Source organism: Amphiura filiformis, chromosome 6 (assembly GCF_039555335.1).
Source record: "Amphiura filiformis chromosome 6, Afil_fr2py, whole genome shotgun sequence".
Lineage (NCBI taxonomy): Eukaryota > Metazoa > Echinodermata > Ophiuroidea > Amphilepidida > Amphiuridae > Amphiura > Amphiura filiformis.
Window position 1 is genome coordinate 27,800,211 of NC_092633.1, and position 16,700 is coordinate 27,816,910.

At 36.8% G+C, this 16,700-nt stretch overlaps 2 protein-coding genes across 2 annotated transcripts; one reads left to right on the forward strand and one right to left on the reverse strand.

The window, feature by feature from the left end:
• Positions 1-521: 521 nt before the first annotated feature.
• Positions 522-8,891, reverse strand: LOC140155215 (transmembrane protein 256 homolog). Its single transcript, XM_072177959.1, has 4 exons — positions 8,704-8,891; positions 6,968-6,999; positions 6,212-6,292; positions 522-2,852 (listed from the first exon to the last, which is right to left on the reverse strand). The coding sequence occupies exons 1-4, from the start codon at positions 8,798-8,800 to the stop codon at positions 2,709-2,711; spliced, it is 354 nt and encodes a 117-aa protein (XP_072034060.1). The 5' UTR covers positions 8,801-8,891; the 3' UTR covers positions 522-2,708.
• Positions 8,892-9,012: 121 nt separating this feature from the next.
• LOC140155213 (transmembrane protein 256 homolog) lies at positions 9,013-16,493 on the forward strand. The gene is given in 5 exon segments (XM_072177958.1): positions 9,013-9,164; positions 9,167-9,202; positions 10,925-10,962; positions 11,863-11,943; positions 13,734-16,493. Coding segments are annotated over 5 exon segments (357 nt in total). The 5' UTR covers positions 9,013-9,106; the 3' UTR covers positions 13,878-16,493.
• The last annotated feature ends 207 nt before the right edge of the window (positions 16,494-16,700 follow it).

Below are 16,700 nucleotides of genomic sequence, written 5' to 3' on the forward strand. Positions count from 1 at the left end.
ACTTTTGGCAGGCTGAGAGGGGGGGGGGACAAGCAATTTTTGGCAGGCCGTTTGAAAATGTTACCCCACCCCCTTCCACCCGAGCTAATAATAATTGCACAGCCCCTCAGCAGCAGGAGGTTAGTGGCATTGACAAAAAAATAAAAGAAAAAGTACCCCTTTGAAAAAAAATGAAAGATAAAATCAGGAAGGCAAGGTGAAAGGAGCCTGTTTAGTGTTTCCCAACAAAATAGCTCAAAATTCACCCTGATCATGAGCCAAAATAGAGTAAAATAGCAATTTTTTTGCATGCTACATGCACACATTGTCTCAATAAAGCCCTCTTTTTGAAATGCAGTCTTGCTAAAAAACGGTATATATTTTTATCTCGCTGTTAATATATAGTTAATACCGTTTCAAAATGATGCAACCGGGAAATGTTTTTGTCTAAATTTCCCCTGATAATCCCCGGATCTGTGGTATCTGGGTGTAGATTAGTCTGTGGTATTTGAGTTGTTAAATAAACACAAAATAAAACACAGTTTGTAGAAAATACACAAAAAAGTTTATTAGTGGATTTTGTCTGACAACTATTCCTTCAACAACAACAACTTATTGTTTCTTTTAATGAATGTTGACTGATTTAAATGTGTATGTAGCAATACAATAAGAACTTTTAAAATTGAATGGGACCAAAACATTTGGATATTCAATCTTGTATTTCATATTTATAAATACAAATATATAAATTCACCATGGGGTACATGGGCGCAGCCATTAGGGACCATTCACATACACTTGTTGGGGGGCTTGATGCAAAAAAAATCATCATAAAATTTTTTGAGGCCCCCTTTACAGATCTCAAAAATGTCAGGGCCCTCCCCTTTTGACATGAAAATTATGGGTCAACCCCATAGAAAAGCATATAGACTCAATTTTCCCAGGAAAATTTGTGGTCATTTTTTCAGGCCCCCCCTTAAGAGGGTCAAAAAATTTCAGGGCCCCCCTTTTTGCATCAGGCCCCCCCCCAACAAGTGTTTGTGAACGGTCCCTTACACAACAGCATTCACTCAGTACAAATGAATAGGAAAACAAGATGTCAGTATTCATGAATTTTCACAAAAATGACTACTGCAAAAAGTCTGAAGATTGGGTGATTCTGTAACTTACATACGTTTTGACAAACTAATTTTAGAGAAAAGTTATCAAAATCATTTAAAAAGTTTTTGAGCACCATTCATTTTATAATGGTTTTTACTCGGTAAAACAGAACAAATTTTGAGCGCCAAGTTCCTGAAATCAACTGCTTTTAATACTATTGAAAAGTTCAGGAAGACCACCCAGTGACCCACTGTGCTAGAGATCAACTCTCCAGACATACTGGCACCCAGCCATAATGGTAGCCTTCAGTTATCTCCATCAAGAATTTATAAATTCTTATTTATAAATATGGAATACAAGACTGATAAATTCTTATTTATAAATATGGAATAAATAAAGACTGATAGGTCAAAATATTTACCATATTGCCAGCACAAAACCAATTTTACTGAGATGTTTGCTGTCATCATTCTATTCAAGACTTAAATTAATGGTTGCCCAGTTTTGGTGTGTCCAATATTTTACAAACTATAGGGCCAGGAACCATCTTTGGGATATACTCATATATTAAAGGCCTGATTCTATTAATGAGCTATTAATCCACTCTATTAATAAAATGCCATGTAAATGAATAAGCAGTACAGAGAATCAGAGATATAGATAGAGGGTGAAAATGATTTTGTTTTCTGGTTTAGTTTTGTCACATTATTTGCATAATTATTTTGAATACTAATGAGCTGAGCTTTATTTGCATACTTTCTTGTAATATACATTGTACTATTCAGAAATGGATCCTGGGGGTGTTTTATTTGGGCGAAATCGGCCCAATTTTGACAACTTTTGGGTCCTATTCAGCTCGACTCATCCTGGACCAGTGGCTGCTATTAGCATGACTAACTGGCTTCAAAGTTAATCAATGAAAGTATGATTGCACTGACACTGTCTGTATGTTCAAATTTGCCCTCATTTATATCATCATACATTTTTGTAAAATGTTGTAGGGTCACTTTTAATCAGTGAAATTATTATACAGTCAGTCGTCTTTCTTTACCCAACAAGTTACGTGCAATCTTATGCCATTCACTACAAGTACTAAATGGTTTAAAATGTGCGCAACTCATAACACATGGTCCCGGGGGCATGGTGCATGGTGTTTCTGTTACTCACAGCCCCATAAAAATGTATATTGTCACCAATTATTTACAGTCCACAGAGGCTATAATTATGGACACTGCAGTCTAATCATATCCAGTGGAGGCACTAAGGGAGGGGGGCAATTTTGGTCAAAATTTGGTGATTTTGCCCCCCAATGCCGCCCCCTGAAAAAATTTCTGGTGCAGCCACTGATCATATCTACCTTGTTGTTACAGGAGACAATGTTAAAATTGGATGGACAGGTACTTGTGAAATATTGCAGTGGTATACAAATCTTATTTGAATTAAAAATATCCAAATCATATGAAACTATTAAAATTTTGCATACAAAGTTGTGTTTTATTATCAAAAGCCTTTCTGAAGTCCATCAGATCTTGACAACTTAGATTTTTATACAAAATTAAATTGCCTATCATATCCCTCCTTAACCCACTCATAACAAAAGTCAATGTTCAGTATTCCCCAGGGATCCGTCATAAGGCCATCATAGCCCAAGCAATCATCAGTGTCACCCCACCATAAGGTGTAAATCGATTCAAAGATGTATCTCCAGACAGTGCAGAGTAGTAGCATGTCCCACAGAAGCCAAGCATACCAAGTAGCATGGTGACACCAACCTGTAAAATAAGGAATACAACCAACAGTGGGTGATGATGATGATGCAATAATCTATTAGTCACAGTAAGTAGTGGCACCAAAAAAAAAAAAAAAATTCAGGGTGGGGTGGGGGTGATGAGGAAAAAGTGCATGGGAAGGGACAAAATCAACAAATTTTGCACAAACTTGCTGCCAGAAATATTTTTTGGTTTTTGTAATTTGGAGTTTTACTGGGGACATCTTAGGGGGCTGGCATTTTCTTCAGGGGGGATCCCAAATATCTGAGGTGGGGGTTCATAAAACTTGGAAAGAAAAATACAGGGGGGGTCATAAAATTTTTAATGACCAAAATGTAGGGAGTCACAAGATGACCACAGATACTGTGTTTATTTTATTCAAAAAGACTGATTTCAATCAGATGTATCGGTGCCGGTGGTGAGGGGTCATAAATTTTTTTGCTAAAATAGGGGGTCACAATTCCGAAGAAAATGCCAGCCCCCTTGGGGGGGGGGGGCAAGAGTTCTGACTGGGGGACATTTGACCCCTGTTGAACCACCACTCATCAGTCAAATACAAAATCTTTATATTCTTACCTAATAATAGGAGTTCAATATACTGACAATTTTATCAAATTATGGTAACCTTGATGTAAACATGAAGTACTTACAATCCATAACTCAAAATTGATTTTTATGTCAAATAGCTATGGCCACCTTAATCAAAACCTGTGTCTCAAAGCTGCAACGTGATGTGTGTGTTAGTAAAATCATGCGCATTATGATCTTCTTTGAAAATCAAGAAATTCATTTGTTTGTCTTTTTTTAAAAAGGGGCAAAAATAAAATTCAAAATTCATATTTTATTTCAAATTTTCAATTTTTTCTCAATTTTTTTGCTTTGCAATTTTGTATAAAAGAATGTGGTTTATATATATGACATTGATGTTACACTTTTTTCATTCAGTGTTTCATATTGGTATTACAACATGACAACTAAACACATTGAAGAATTTATTTTAGTGGCATAGCCAGTGGGAGCTGAAAATGTTCAGGGATAAAATGGGGATGGCAAAGACTAAAGTACATGGTCCTGACAATGGGACAAAACATTTAATAATGGGGCGAGAATTGGGCTTTGCCACCTTAATGGGAGTGACCCCCCCCCCATTGTGGCCTGTACACCATCCGCGACAATCAACTTTTGAAAAGCACCCTAAACAAGGATTTAACCCTTGGTTAAAACAATACCCTAAACAGGTGTTTTCACACCCTAAACAGGGATTTTATTATTTGCATCAAATTTCATACCCTAAATTTCATTTCCGCGTATTAGCAATTGCAATTTTGCTACCCTTTTTTCCAATATTTCATGTTTTTGACACCCTAAACGTGTTACATGCGTATCGTGCCTACCCACTAAAAAAATTACCCTTTTTACTGCGTTTTCATTATCGCGGATGGTGTACAGGCCACAATGGGAGTGACCCCCCCTCCACAGGAAATGGCTGGCTACCAGTGTTGTAGTCCTCCTTGGCCTCGAGGACTCCTCAAGGACAGTTTTTTAGTTTCTTGGTCCTCGGACATGTAGTCCTTGGCCTCTGACGTCAGACGTGTGGTCCTTGGTCTTGGCCTCGGACCTCAAAGTCCTTGGTCTTTGACAACAAGGACCTGACAAGGATAAGCAAAATCATGAATGACATTTCTTTGGTCATTCACTGTTTCTCTGAACCACCTACCACCTTTTATATCTATTATTTGTTTATTTACCTTCAGCTTCGGCTTGTAACTGTACTAGTCTCTTCAAATAAATTGATCATTTGGGTCATGTAACATTTTGTGCACAGGAGAGTATGTATTACAGTCAAGTGTAGAGACACTGAGCTGAGCTAAGTTTCCTATATACACTTGTGCACTGTGCACTTGCGTGGTGTTTATTGACACATGACACATACTTATGTTTGCGGGTATGCATGCATGTTTGCAAGTGTTTATGGGTACACACATGCATATTCAAGGATTTGTGAGTTTGCAATTGCGTTTGCCAGCATGTGTTTTGGTACGTACACAAGTGGTTGCGGGTGCACAAACTATGCACACACCTGCGCAAGTGTTTGCGGGTGCACAAACTACGCATACACCTGCGCAAGTGTTTGCGGGTGCACAAACTACGCACACACCTGCGCAAGTGTTTGCGGGTGCACAAACTACGCACACACCTGCGCAAGTGTTTGCGGGTGCACAAACTATGCACACACCTGCGCAAGTGTTTGCGGGTAGGCACACATATTCGCAATTATTTGTGGGCATGCACATGCCTGCAGTTTTTCTTTTCTTATTTAGTGGTGTTCGTTTAGTGTAAAAAGTTAAGATAATTACGAAAAAAAAAGCAAACATGATCACCCTAGAGTACGAGTGTATGAGTGGTTCATTATTAAGAAAGTCCTTTGTCCTTCGCCTCGGAGACAAAAGTCCTTGGCCTCAGATGGTCTGTCCTTGGCCTCATATCCTTGGCCTCGGAGACACCCTCCTTGGCTTTGGTCTTGGACATGAGGTCCTCGAATACAACACTGTTAAGTGGCCACAGCCCTGAATTTGTAGCAGTAACTTTATTTGCTACTATTTGCTAATATTCAATCACAGATGTTGGATAGTTTCTGAACAAAATGCTTGTCCCAAAGCCTAGCCTGTACTAGTGACACATAAAAAAATAAAAAGTAAAAAATTATTTAAAAAAACCCACACACACACATTCCGCATTAGGTTTTCAATTTCCGACAAGCTTTGAGACACAGGTTTTTATTAAGGTGGCCTAACTTTGCTGATCTCATCATAAATGAGGAAAGTTTTATTTAACATCATGCAATAGGGTCATTGTCAAGAAAAGCGGTAAGCATTTCAAACTGTATTTTCCATCAACTTTCTTAAAAGCATATTCTCTATTTCCTTCAGATTTTTGAGAGCAACAATTTTCACTGACAGGCATTTCAGGCTGCTAATTATGGGATTCTTTTAGAATACCATAATTACAATATCTGACAATGTAATTAAGTTAACAAACAGTATGGGAAGGCACTCCCTCAAACTAAGCAGTGTTCTCAGTATCTGAGCATGAGAGTCACCCGGAAAGTGAGACCTCGAGGGGGCAAATCTTCTGAGCAACCTTTCTTTTCCTGAATGAAACACTCTCATTTATTGGCACTTTGTTAACTATCTTTGTTGAAGATATTCTGCATTTTGCTCATAAAAGAGATCCGCTTTTTATAAATATGAGGGTCAACAAACATGATAACCCAACATATGCATTACCTCTGAAATGGAAGTGCCTCACACATTCCTGTTTAGCTTCTCAACAACAACAGAAAAAATATTGAAAATACATACCATATTTGGTTGATTTGTCAATGGTACAGCCAGTAAAGCTAGTGTGTGTAGCATGTGATATCTGTTAGCTGTCATGAATACCTGTTATATGAAATAAATGCAACTGTTAAGTTTTGGTTAGGTGACTTGGGTCTACAAGCCATGTGTTGCAGTTGAACATGTCAGAGGCACATAAAGATTTTAAATTTTTGAGGGGGCAATGGCACCTGGTGCAAGTTATTGGAGGGGCAATGGTACTTTTTCAAATCTTTTACTTTAACCTGTACCTGTGCATTACTCAACAGGATTGAGGATTTACGCTAAAATGTAAGAAGTCTACTCTACATGTATATCCACACACAAAACTTGACCTTTTGTGATTTCAAAATCACTTAAATTATTACACTTTTTTTACACTTTTTTTTTACTTTTTGTGAACTTTTAAAATGTAGACCTTTACTGACATATGAAAACAATTTTACTTAGAAAAGTGCTGTTTTTGTGGGATTTTTCAATGGTTTTGTTTTGGATAAATATATCAAGCTATAATTTCTGATCAGCAAGGCATTAGCCAGAGGGGTGTCTTTAGGGTGTCCAAAATGGTCAAAAATACCTTATTCTAATTCACTCCATTATAAAAATAAGAATTTTAGGGTGTCCAAATTGAAAACAGGGTGCCCATATGACACCTGGTCATCCCTCTGGCTAATGCCTTGCTGACCATTCTTTCAATGCATTTGGAAACCTAATAAGCACTGCAATGTTCATACTACTTACCTCTCTTTCCTTGTCAGTTCTGTTTTTCAATCCTGTAAAAGGAATAAAAATCATATATTATCTTGTTCCACAGTTTACAAAATAAATCTAAATAAAAGTTCTATATTCCAAGACTATCCTGGGGGTTGGCACTCGAATATGAAAGGGACATACCCAGGTCTTAGCTAGGAATTGAGGTTTGCCCATCATTTGAATAAAATTGTCTGTCCTCATTTGACCTTTAAAACATTTACCAGATTTGTGCAACCCATTGGGGGTTCAAAGAGTTCAAATATGTATTGCTATAGCCTTGTTTTGCAAATCTGGTCTACCAAAAAAGGTCAATAGCCTTTCTCAACACCTCTAATTATAATTTAGCATCTGTCAAAGGCATTAATTTTGCCCATCCCAGAAGCTAATTCCCGTCTGAAATGACGAGCAGATGGGTGGCCAGCTAAGACACTGGACGAGGACGTACCTGTGCCTAACAGAGACTTATCGGTGGTGATTTTTGTCGAAAAAGGGGGTCATTCAGTGGCGGCTCAGAGAAAATTGGAGTCATTTAATGTATGGAAACACTAAAAATTGTGTGTCATTGACCAGGAAAAGTAACTTTCTGGGCAAAAATGTGTGCAAATTTGCCATTTTGAAGCTAAAATTGCAACTAAAAAAAATGTAAAAATTGATCAAAATACTTGCAGATTTTGGGTAAAGTTCTAAAAAAAAGGGGATTGGGTGTTATGCTACACAACGTCATCATCCCTATATCTTCGTGTCAAAAATTGCTGTGATAGTACAGCGAATCCTCTCGTTTTTTAACAGCTACGCATGGCGATTTTGTTCGAGATAGGCCAAGAGACTCAGGCTAAGCATACCATGACTATCATACGAGATACCACAGAGTTTCTATATTCTACACATTATTACGATTTGTGCATGCTCTAGTACCCCATATGATGTTTCTAAAATTACAAGAAAAATCGATTTGTTTTCAGGTAAAACCAGGGGTTTGTTTCCAGTACACTAACTCGAAAAGCAATACACTAATTAGCGGGGCCTTGCAGCCTGCTGTGGATATCTTTTACTGCATTTTATAAGTAAAGATTTTGAAATCCAAAGTAAAAATTGTGATATATTTAATTTTGAGAATTACAATTATACTTTATAGGAACACGTTTAGCCCATTCAGTTAAGTTCCAGGTACAAGTCCTATAACACAATGCTATGTAAACTTTCTTTATCTGTGTCAATAATAGAATATTGATTTCAACGGAGTATTGAGCTGTATGGAAAAAATATTTATAATACAGGGTGTTGACACTGTGCGCTAATGAAAATAGTGGGTCATTGGGTGGCAGACTTGCTGAAAAAAAAGGGGTCAGTGATGTGTGTCATGCGATATCCTATATATTAAATTGAACTGCACAATGCGTTCAGGGTGCCATGTTTCTTCAATTACTCTATTGTTCATGGCCCTATGGTGAGGAATGTGTTCCAGGTTATGTTGCCCCCCCCCCCTGCAGTTTTCCCAGAAATTATACCCACCTGACAGCACTGAATTACCCACATATATATGTGGCATTCCAGTGGGTGTTATGTTACAAATGTATTCAACATACAGGCCTGTCTGAATAGATTCTGTCTTGGCCAGAGAAGGTATCTTCTGCTGCACTGTGAGTATCCTATTGACTGTTGCATTGTCATTGGAATTTTAATTTGAAGTAAGCTTAAAAATTGGCATGCATTTCTATTCTTACCATGAGCCCCGTATGCCCCAAGACCAACTGCAAGGGCTCCAGAAATTCCTGCAATACGGACAAATAGGTGCCCAACATGTACAATGTGATTGACCATGTTTGAAGCCCAAGTTAATCAATCCTCCAGTCCAGGGCCTCAAATCCTTCCCTCAATCAGTGGTGGAAAATGCAGTAAGATTTTGCATCATCAGTTATATTACGACGTTCAGATTGCAAGTTGTAGAAACTGTTATATCCGAACTTTGCCCTTAACAGGCGATAGAATAATCACATGTTTGATCATGTGATCGCGTTTAAGATCGCGTTTATCTCAGGCAATTCCCGAATTTACGTACGTGCACAAATACACGAAGTCCGGATCGTCTTAATTTGCCTGAAAAACGATATAAATATTTGTAGGAAAATGGCTATGGCAGCTTTTAGAAACGGGAAAATGTTCGTCCGCATTGCTGGAGTTTCAGGGCATCAGCAGTAGGTTTAGGAACATATGGAGCCCATGGTAAGAAATCATCAATAAAAAAAGCAATCATCAATGAAAGTTGAAATCTACAGTACGTTTGGAATTTGGAAAAAAATAAAATAAATACAAATTTGATGATGGAGGCCCTTATTATTAAATTCATTTCTCATTTTTAAAATTGCAATTGTAAAGGCTTTGTCAACACATTATAAAAATGAGGAGGCTCCTAATATTTTGATATATTTTTAATATTATAATATTTCCTCAAAGCCTACCCTTGAATTTCTTGTTCGAGCATATTATTCTCTAACGCAAAGCTTGCGAGGGCATCTGTAAGCAAATTCGTTGCTAGTGTTTCTCGAGCAAGCCTACCCCTGCTTATACTTACTCAAGAACTCTAGATTCAAATTTGCATTGCTATCGTTTTTCGGTTGGACAGTGGTGCAGAGGTTATTGTTCTGTTAATGTTGAAATTTGGATGAAAGCAAGTTTTGATGATCGAGTCAACTGTATCTTTTGAGCAAGATTTGCCTATTTTGGACAGTCTAAAATTTTGCTGAAGTGTAGCAACATTTTTGATGCAATCACCATTATCAGCTGTGTTTACTTCTGAACTTCCATTGCTTTACACAGTGTCATACTTCAGCAAATCCGACTAGATTTTGAATGCAATGGTCAAGTAACTTCTCACTCTGCTGGGCCTAGCTAGCCTGAAGAAAGTGTTTGTAATGTGTTTAGAAATGATAACCAAGAACTTCAATATTAACATGTCTTTTCATCACAACAAGTTTAGGTTAGAAACAAAGTAAGGGAGCAAATAAGAAAAATAACAAAAACATTTGAAAATCTCCTAAAATCAATGGTGCATGGGATGATAATTGATATACAATGTTATTCATTTTACTTGGCCTTACATGTATAAAAAATGATAATGTCATTGTCAATGATAATTGTGTACGTCCATATCAAAACGATGCACTTGTCGGCTGCTACATGTGTCTCATTTCACATAATAGCTAGGAATAAATACCAGACTCATCTCTGAAGTGGAGGTCACTTCAAATCATCCCAAATCACATGGTTAAGGAATGTTCTCTGTATTCCTAAACCATGTGATTTGGGATGATTTGAAGTGACCTCCATTTTGAGATGAGTCTGGTATTTATTCTAGCTATTATGTGAAATGAGACACATGTAGCAGCCGACAAGTGCATCGCTTTTGATATGGACGCATACAATTAAAGGCCATTAACCAGATCGACAGTCTCATCTTCCCTAGCTCGAGATACTCTAGCTAAAATACAGGTTTACATTTACTATCTTATATTATCTTGCTGTATTTCAGCTAGAGCTCCAAACGACAAGCTTCCGGGTTTTTTTGGAGAACAATACTGTTACGTAAGATGAAGAAGAAGACAAATTATGCCGTATTTTTCCAAAGATCATCTCATATGAAGTAAGCTGAATGGGATCTGTACTTTTGTAACATTCCGATCGCTTTTGATCACCTATTATCGGCGAATTTGCTTGAAAACATGTGAGTTCATGTTGTGTAAATATAATTAGCATAGACACAAATGAAATTACGATGCAATACAATGCAATTTGAATGCGCAGCAGATCTATAGAAATAAGGCTGCCCGGTTTTATGCAGAATTAGACCCCGTCTGATCTCCCCCCCCCCCCATTTACCTCATTGTTGATCAGATTATTGTATCATAATCTATTATATTTATTATCATTCATTTTGCTTATCTTCAGTGTTGAGGACAAAAGAAGGCTTGGAACATGAAAAGGTGGTGAGTACCTTCAATTACTTTACAATTTTCTTCAATCAGAGAGACATTCAGTCTTCCCTTTCCATTAATACTTTCCATAAATCCTCTACTGCTGTGACAACACCAGCATTATTTTCATCGAAATGAATCTGAAAATTTGCCGCAATTTTGAATTTTCCCCATGATTTGCAGTGATTTGTGGTTTTTCCTGGGGTAAAAGGGTTGGTGATGTTAAAGTGAAAGCTCCAGACCACTCCTATCACAGTCAACATACTCGTCCATTTCTGAGCACTCCCATTATATTCCATTCCATTTTATTTCAAGGGATCTTGTGAGTTTGCAGGTATCAAGTCATGCGTTTTCCTGCACCTCACATTTTGTTGTACAACCTTCTCACACGTCCAAGTCATTGCGTGCGCAATTCACATCAACCTGCATCTCAGCTATGCACATGATGCAAATAGGAGAGGAAACTGTGCTTAAATTTGTGTTGTTTTCATATTTTGTTTGCAAATTTTAACCATATATTATAAAGTATATAACAACAACCTGAACATAATGTGAAAACAAACAAAATTCTATGAACAATTCTTTAAAATTACGAAGAGTTTAAACAAAGATTTTTTTGGTATTTTTTCAATTGAAGCCTGTATTAAAATAGTAGGAAATACACCCTTTCAGAATTGATTTTGCTTAAAAATCTGACTCTGAATTGGATTTTTTAATTCAGATTTGTAATCAGCACAGCTGAAAATAACAAATATCAAAATATTAAGAGATTCTAGGAACAAATTCTATCATGCTTGGTCCACTGTAAGTAACACCCGGGATGGAATGCTGCCGTCCTAGTAAAAAAATAATACTAAGGAGGGAAAGTTAGATCTCTTACATGAAATGTTGTGCTTTTATTAATTATTTCAGACATTTGACTCGGCAAATAGGTATCACTTCTTTCATACGCTGGGACTTCTGGCAGCACCATTATGTAGAAAACCTATGGTGGTGAGTAAAATGACTCCTGACTGGCCTGCACTGGTCTTATAAAATTAAAAACATCATAAGCTGGGAGGTTAATGTATCCTTGTTCTTGCAGCACACCATGTGTTATTTCTTATGTTTTATCCCACCTGCCTTTTTGTATATTCCTTGGCAGTTTTGTCTTGCATTTACTTGTTTGTATTTGCATCCAGTTAATCAAATTTGTCTGTTCATTTATTGTTTTCCTTTTGTAAAGTGTGATTATCTCATGAAATGGCTAAAAGTTCCATAAGTGTAGTAAACTTTGAAAGTGGTGCATTCAAATAATTGAGACATGTAGCAAGCAATGCTAGTTTGATACCTATAAATTTATGAGGGGTCTTTCAGTGACATGTGACACTAAGAAAAGGTTGTCTTTGCTGAGATGCCCCTAAACATGAGGATCAATCAGTAAGAAAGTTTGGTGACAAAAACTGAAATTTGTACTCATTAGTACTGTAAAAAAATGTTTTATAATGGGAAAATTCATCCTACATGTACGAAGATATTGTTTCCAATAATTTCAAAGTTATTACTTTGGTAGTCAAATTTTGTAAACATGCAAACAATGGTAAATGCCAGTTCTAATTTGTGTAAGAAACAGTGTCAAGAACAGGGACATAGCAAATGTGTGGACAGGATGGACAAATTCCAACACGAATCTATATGTGTTAGGGATAGGGCTGCTAAAACAGATGTTAAAAGGGCCCACACTGCTCCTTGTCCATGGGCCCCCGAGGGTCTTGCTACACCCCTGGTCAAGAACGTATAATAATGAATGGAATTCATGTTTTAACTGATATAAAGTTAAGAAGTCAAAATCATGACACAAGCTGCACCAATTTTGGGTTAACAGAATCACTGAAATTTATTTATGGCATCATGTATATACAAACAGGAAAGATTAATGGTGATTTTGTACAATCCATATAGCAACTTATTTACAAACATTAGATTTTATAGTTTACATATACAAGTTTCTTTTATAATTATCATAATAGTTTATATCTAGCTGAAAAATGTAACTATTAAAATACTAACTATAAGATCACTCCTCAGCAGAAATAAAGCGTTTTGAACAAAAATAGGTAGTGGGAAAACTAATGTAAAATATCAGGACTCCTGGTGTTTTACATTAGTTTTACACTACCTAATTTGTTTAAAACACCTCATTTCTGTAACTTTGTATTAAAAATAATAATGTACCATGTATAGAATATGAATGTCAGTCAAGTGCTTATCATTTGAAAGACTTTATGTACATTAACACTTGAACAGATAATATGCACTTTCTTTCAAACTTTTTACTGAATTGGTCAGTGCTGCCGACAAGGGGGGTTAAAGGGGTGCATTACCCCAGGGCCAGGGTCCTAGGGGGCACGTAAAAATAAATAAAATATACATTAATGGGCCCATAAAAGCAAAGAAAAGACACCTCAGGGGGCCTGTGCATTCATTTTACCCCAGGCCCATAATGGCTCTCAGCGGCACTGGAATTGGTACAGTTTTACAAAATAGATTTTGGCAAAAAAATACATGAAAGTGTATTTTGCTTTGCAGGACCAAGGAAATGATGATAATGATGAACACACTAATGTACAAAAATACTTAGAGATGTAATTTTCTATCAATTTTGTTTTAGTTTTTAATAAACGTGACTCATTCCCATCGATCATATCACATTAGAAACTTCTAGATATTCAGCTGTCCAGAATCTTTTTAGAAATTTAAAAATGAGTTTAATTATGAGTTGTATGTTTCTATTGTTGTTGCAGGTTGGTGGTTTAATGTCAACAGGGATGGTTCTCTTCTGTGTGCCTATGTACTATTATGCAATCACATCAGATCCTAAACTAGTCCCATTTGCACCTTATGGAGGAACTGCCTTGATATTAGCCTGGCTGGCTATGGCATTATAATTCTGTACTAATGCTGATGACCAGTGGGAGGAATTTTTAAAATAATTTATTAGTATGTTTCTACTGAGAACATTGACTTTTAGTATGTTTCTACTGAGAACATTGATTCTATTGGACACATGATGACTGGTATCCAGCTCACTATAGGCATTACCCATTCTGCTATTTCCAATCAACATGGTATGCCAAAATCAAATCTTCTCTGAGTTTGTTTTTCCAATGTTGCTTATCACTAAGTGATCTCAGTGGAAACAGCCTGAAATACCAGTTAAAAAGACATTAGTTGTTGTTGTGTTGTGAGTAGAAACATGCTATAAGTTTCTATACAATCCACAAGGATTAAAAGAACACTATACTATACTTTGATCAACTCCTAATAGCCGGGAATTGTTCGGTTTTTGTTACTGCGGAAGTCAATACAGTCCCAACTAATGCCCGCGTAAATTCACAAAAGTGCACATCAGTCACGCAATACGCAAAGAGCAGTTTGCATAAGTGCTACGCCCAGCTGATTCTATATCAATCCACAATGTTATGAGTCCCGCCTATTGTGAGCTGATCAGAGTATAGCTGAGTATTCATATACATTAAATGTACATATAGAGTGGCCATCTTCACATTAAAATAGACACACCCTTCAGAGGGGGCTAATATTATTGTCTTTCACAGAGATTAGACTTTAAAAGTCTGGAATCACAACAGCACTGTGTGTAAAAAAAAGCTTATAAAGCTACCATGGTAAGACCAAAATAGAGCACCCCAGGATTTATTGGGAAATTGTCCACAAAGTGGTGTCATTGATAAGTAAATTCTGGATAAATACTATTGAAAACAAAAACATTGTTTTGCTGGACCGCATAAACTAGAAGATTTGGCTATTCAGTCAAGATGCCAATCTCTTCCTCTAAGTGAGAGACAATTTTAGGCATCAGTTTATAATCAGATGATACATCTCTCTAACCCAATGAATAACCTATAGTTATTGAGCATCTAAAATGATTACCTGAATAATGTTGTGCAACATGATGATAAGAAAATAAAAGGTGTGTCTCAGAAGAACATGGAGGAACCTCTTAGCGGTATGTAATTTTGAATTTTTGTTTGTGCTGCTTCACACCTTACTTTTTTTTCTGAAGAATAAAAGGGAAAAGCCTGAAAAGGAAGAAATGTGCAAAAATGTGAATTTTACCAGCTATGCACAGTCTTCTGAGGCAAACCTTTTTTTTGGTGTAGGGCATAAACATATGTTTGCTGTATTCCTTTATTTGAAAACAATGCAAACTGTGTTCTTAAAAATGTGTGTATTCCAAGTTTGGATGGAAAAATAAGATCATAAAATAATAAGAAAGACTCGAATCATTCTGAATCTTTCCAATCATCAATTACAACAAACATACATTTTTACACTTGATAATAATTGATTATATTATTCAATATAAAACTTGAAATGAACAAAAAGAAACAGGGTATGTTAATTTTAATGATTTGAAATGCTGGTAAAGTAACCTTCTGGTGTTAGCTGCCATTTTGAAAATATATTTAAATGTATCATCTTTTTTTATTCTATATTATTTTGTAAGAAATGAATAATCATGTAAATATGAAATAGCAAATCATGTATGTGATTGCATACTAGCAACACAATGATATGTGCAGAAAATATCTATCATTACTAGAATTAAGTGACAAATTGATTCAGTTATTCTACAATTTGAATTTGTCATCAAGTATGAATTATACCTATTGGACTATTCCAGTTGAAATCCACATGCCCCTATGGAAGACATGACCCTAGTAATCTTCCACCACAGATCCTGGAAATTTAGATCTGTGCTTCCACACAGGGAGTGTGAATTTCAAATGGGCTTACCTGAATAGGTGATTCCATTTCAAATTCACACACCCTGTGTGGGTGATTAAGGTCATGACCAGTGGTGTGGCGTCATAGGGGTACGATTTAGAAGATCCCATAGGAAAATTACCAAAAAACAGCTCGTACTACCCCTCCCTCCAATCAGGCTGGGTACCCCCAATCATGGTCGGTGCCCCTCAATAGGATGACTCATGCTATGCCACTGGTCATGACTTCCATAGGGGGTGTATGGATTTTAAAAGTTTATAAAACTGTAATTGCATCTATGCAGGCTGTAACCAGCTGCAGTGTTCTGTAGGGACAAAAGCACAGCCATTGATTTGTCATGGTTAGAGGGAAAGAGTATCCAAAAAAGTACTGACTTTAGTGCTAAATGTTACTACCTTCCCAATTCGAAGGGGGAAGTCACAAGCAGTGGCGTGCGCAGCACATTGAAAGTGGGGGGGGGGCATGTGCCCTCTTCCCCCCCTTTGTGCACGCCACTGATCACAAGAAATTCAATCTCTCTTACAAGTCTGTAAATGTGCAGGGGTGGTTCTTGTATTTGTAAAGCCAAACAATGTGTCATATCAACCTTAAGTGCAATGGTCTATTCCAGTTGAAATCCATACACCCCCTATGGAAGACACAAGCCTAATCTTCTACAGAGGGAGTGTGCATTTTAAATGGTTACCGCAATGTGTGACTCCAATCTGCACCCCACCCTCTGGGAGCGATTAAGGTCATGTCTGGTATAGGGTGTGTATGGATTTCAACAGGAATAGCCTAATATTTGATTTCTGCAGAAAAAAGTACAATAAGTTACAAAGTGCCGCTGCTTTTCAAATTGTTCTTGAAAGCATATTATAAGTCATTGTTTATCATTCCAACTGAAGAGTGACCCTTGTAGTTTATATACATTATGTACAAGTTTTCATTATAAATACCAGATACACACTTTGTGAAAGAAC

Excerpts from the sequence above, each read along its gene's own strand:
- LOC140155215 (XM_072177959.1), bottom strand. The coding sequence starts at position 8,800 with ATGGTCAATCACATTGTACATGTTGGGCACCTATTTGTCCGTATTGCA. Across the intron at positions 7,000-8,703 it reads TGGGGCATACGGGGCTCATG|GATTGAAAAACAGAACTGAC; the intron begins GTAAGAATAGAA and ends TTCCTTTTACAG. Across the intron at positions 6,293-6,967 it reads GAACTGACAAGGAAAGAGAG|GTATTCATGACAGCTAACAG; the intron begins GTAAGTAGTATG and ends TTCATATAACAG.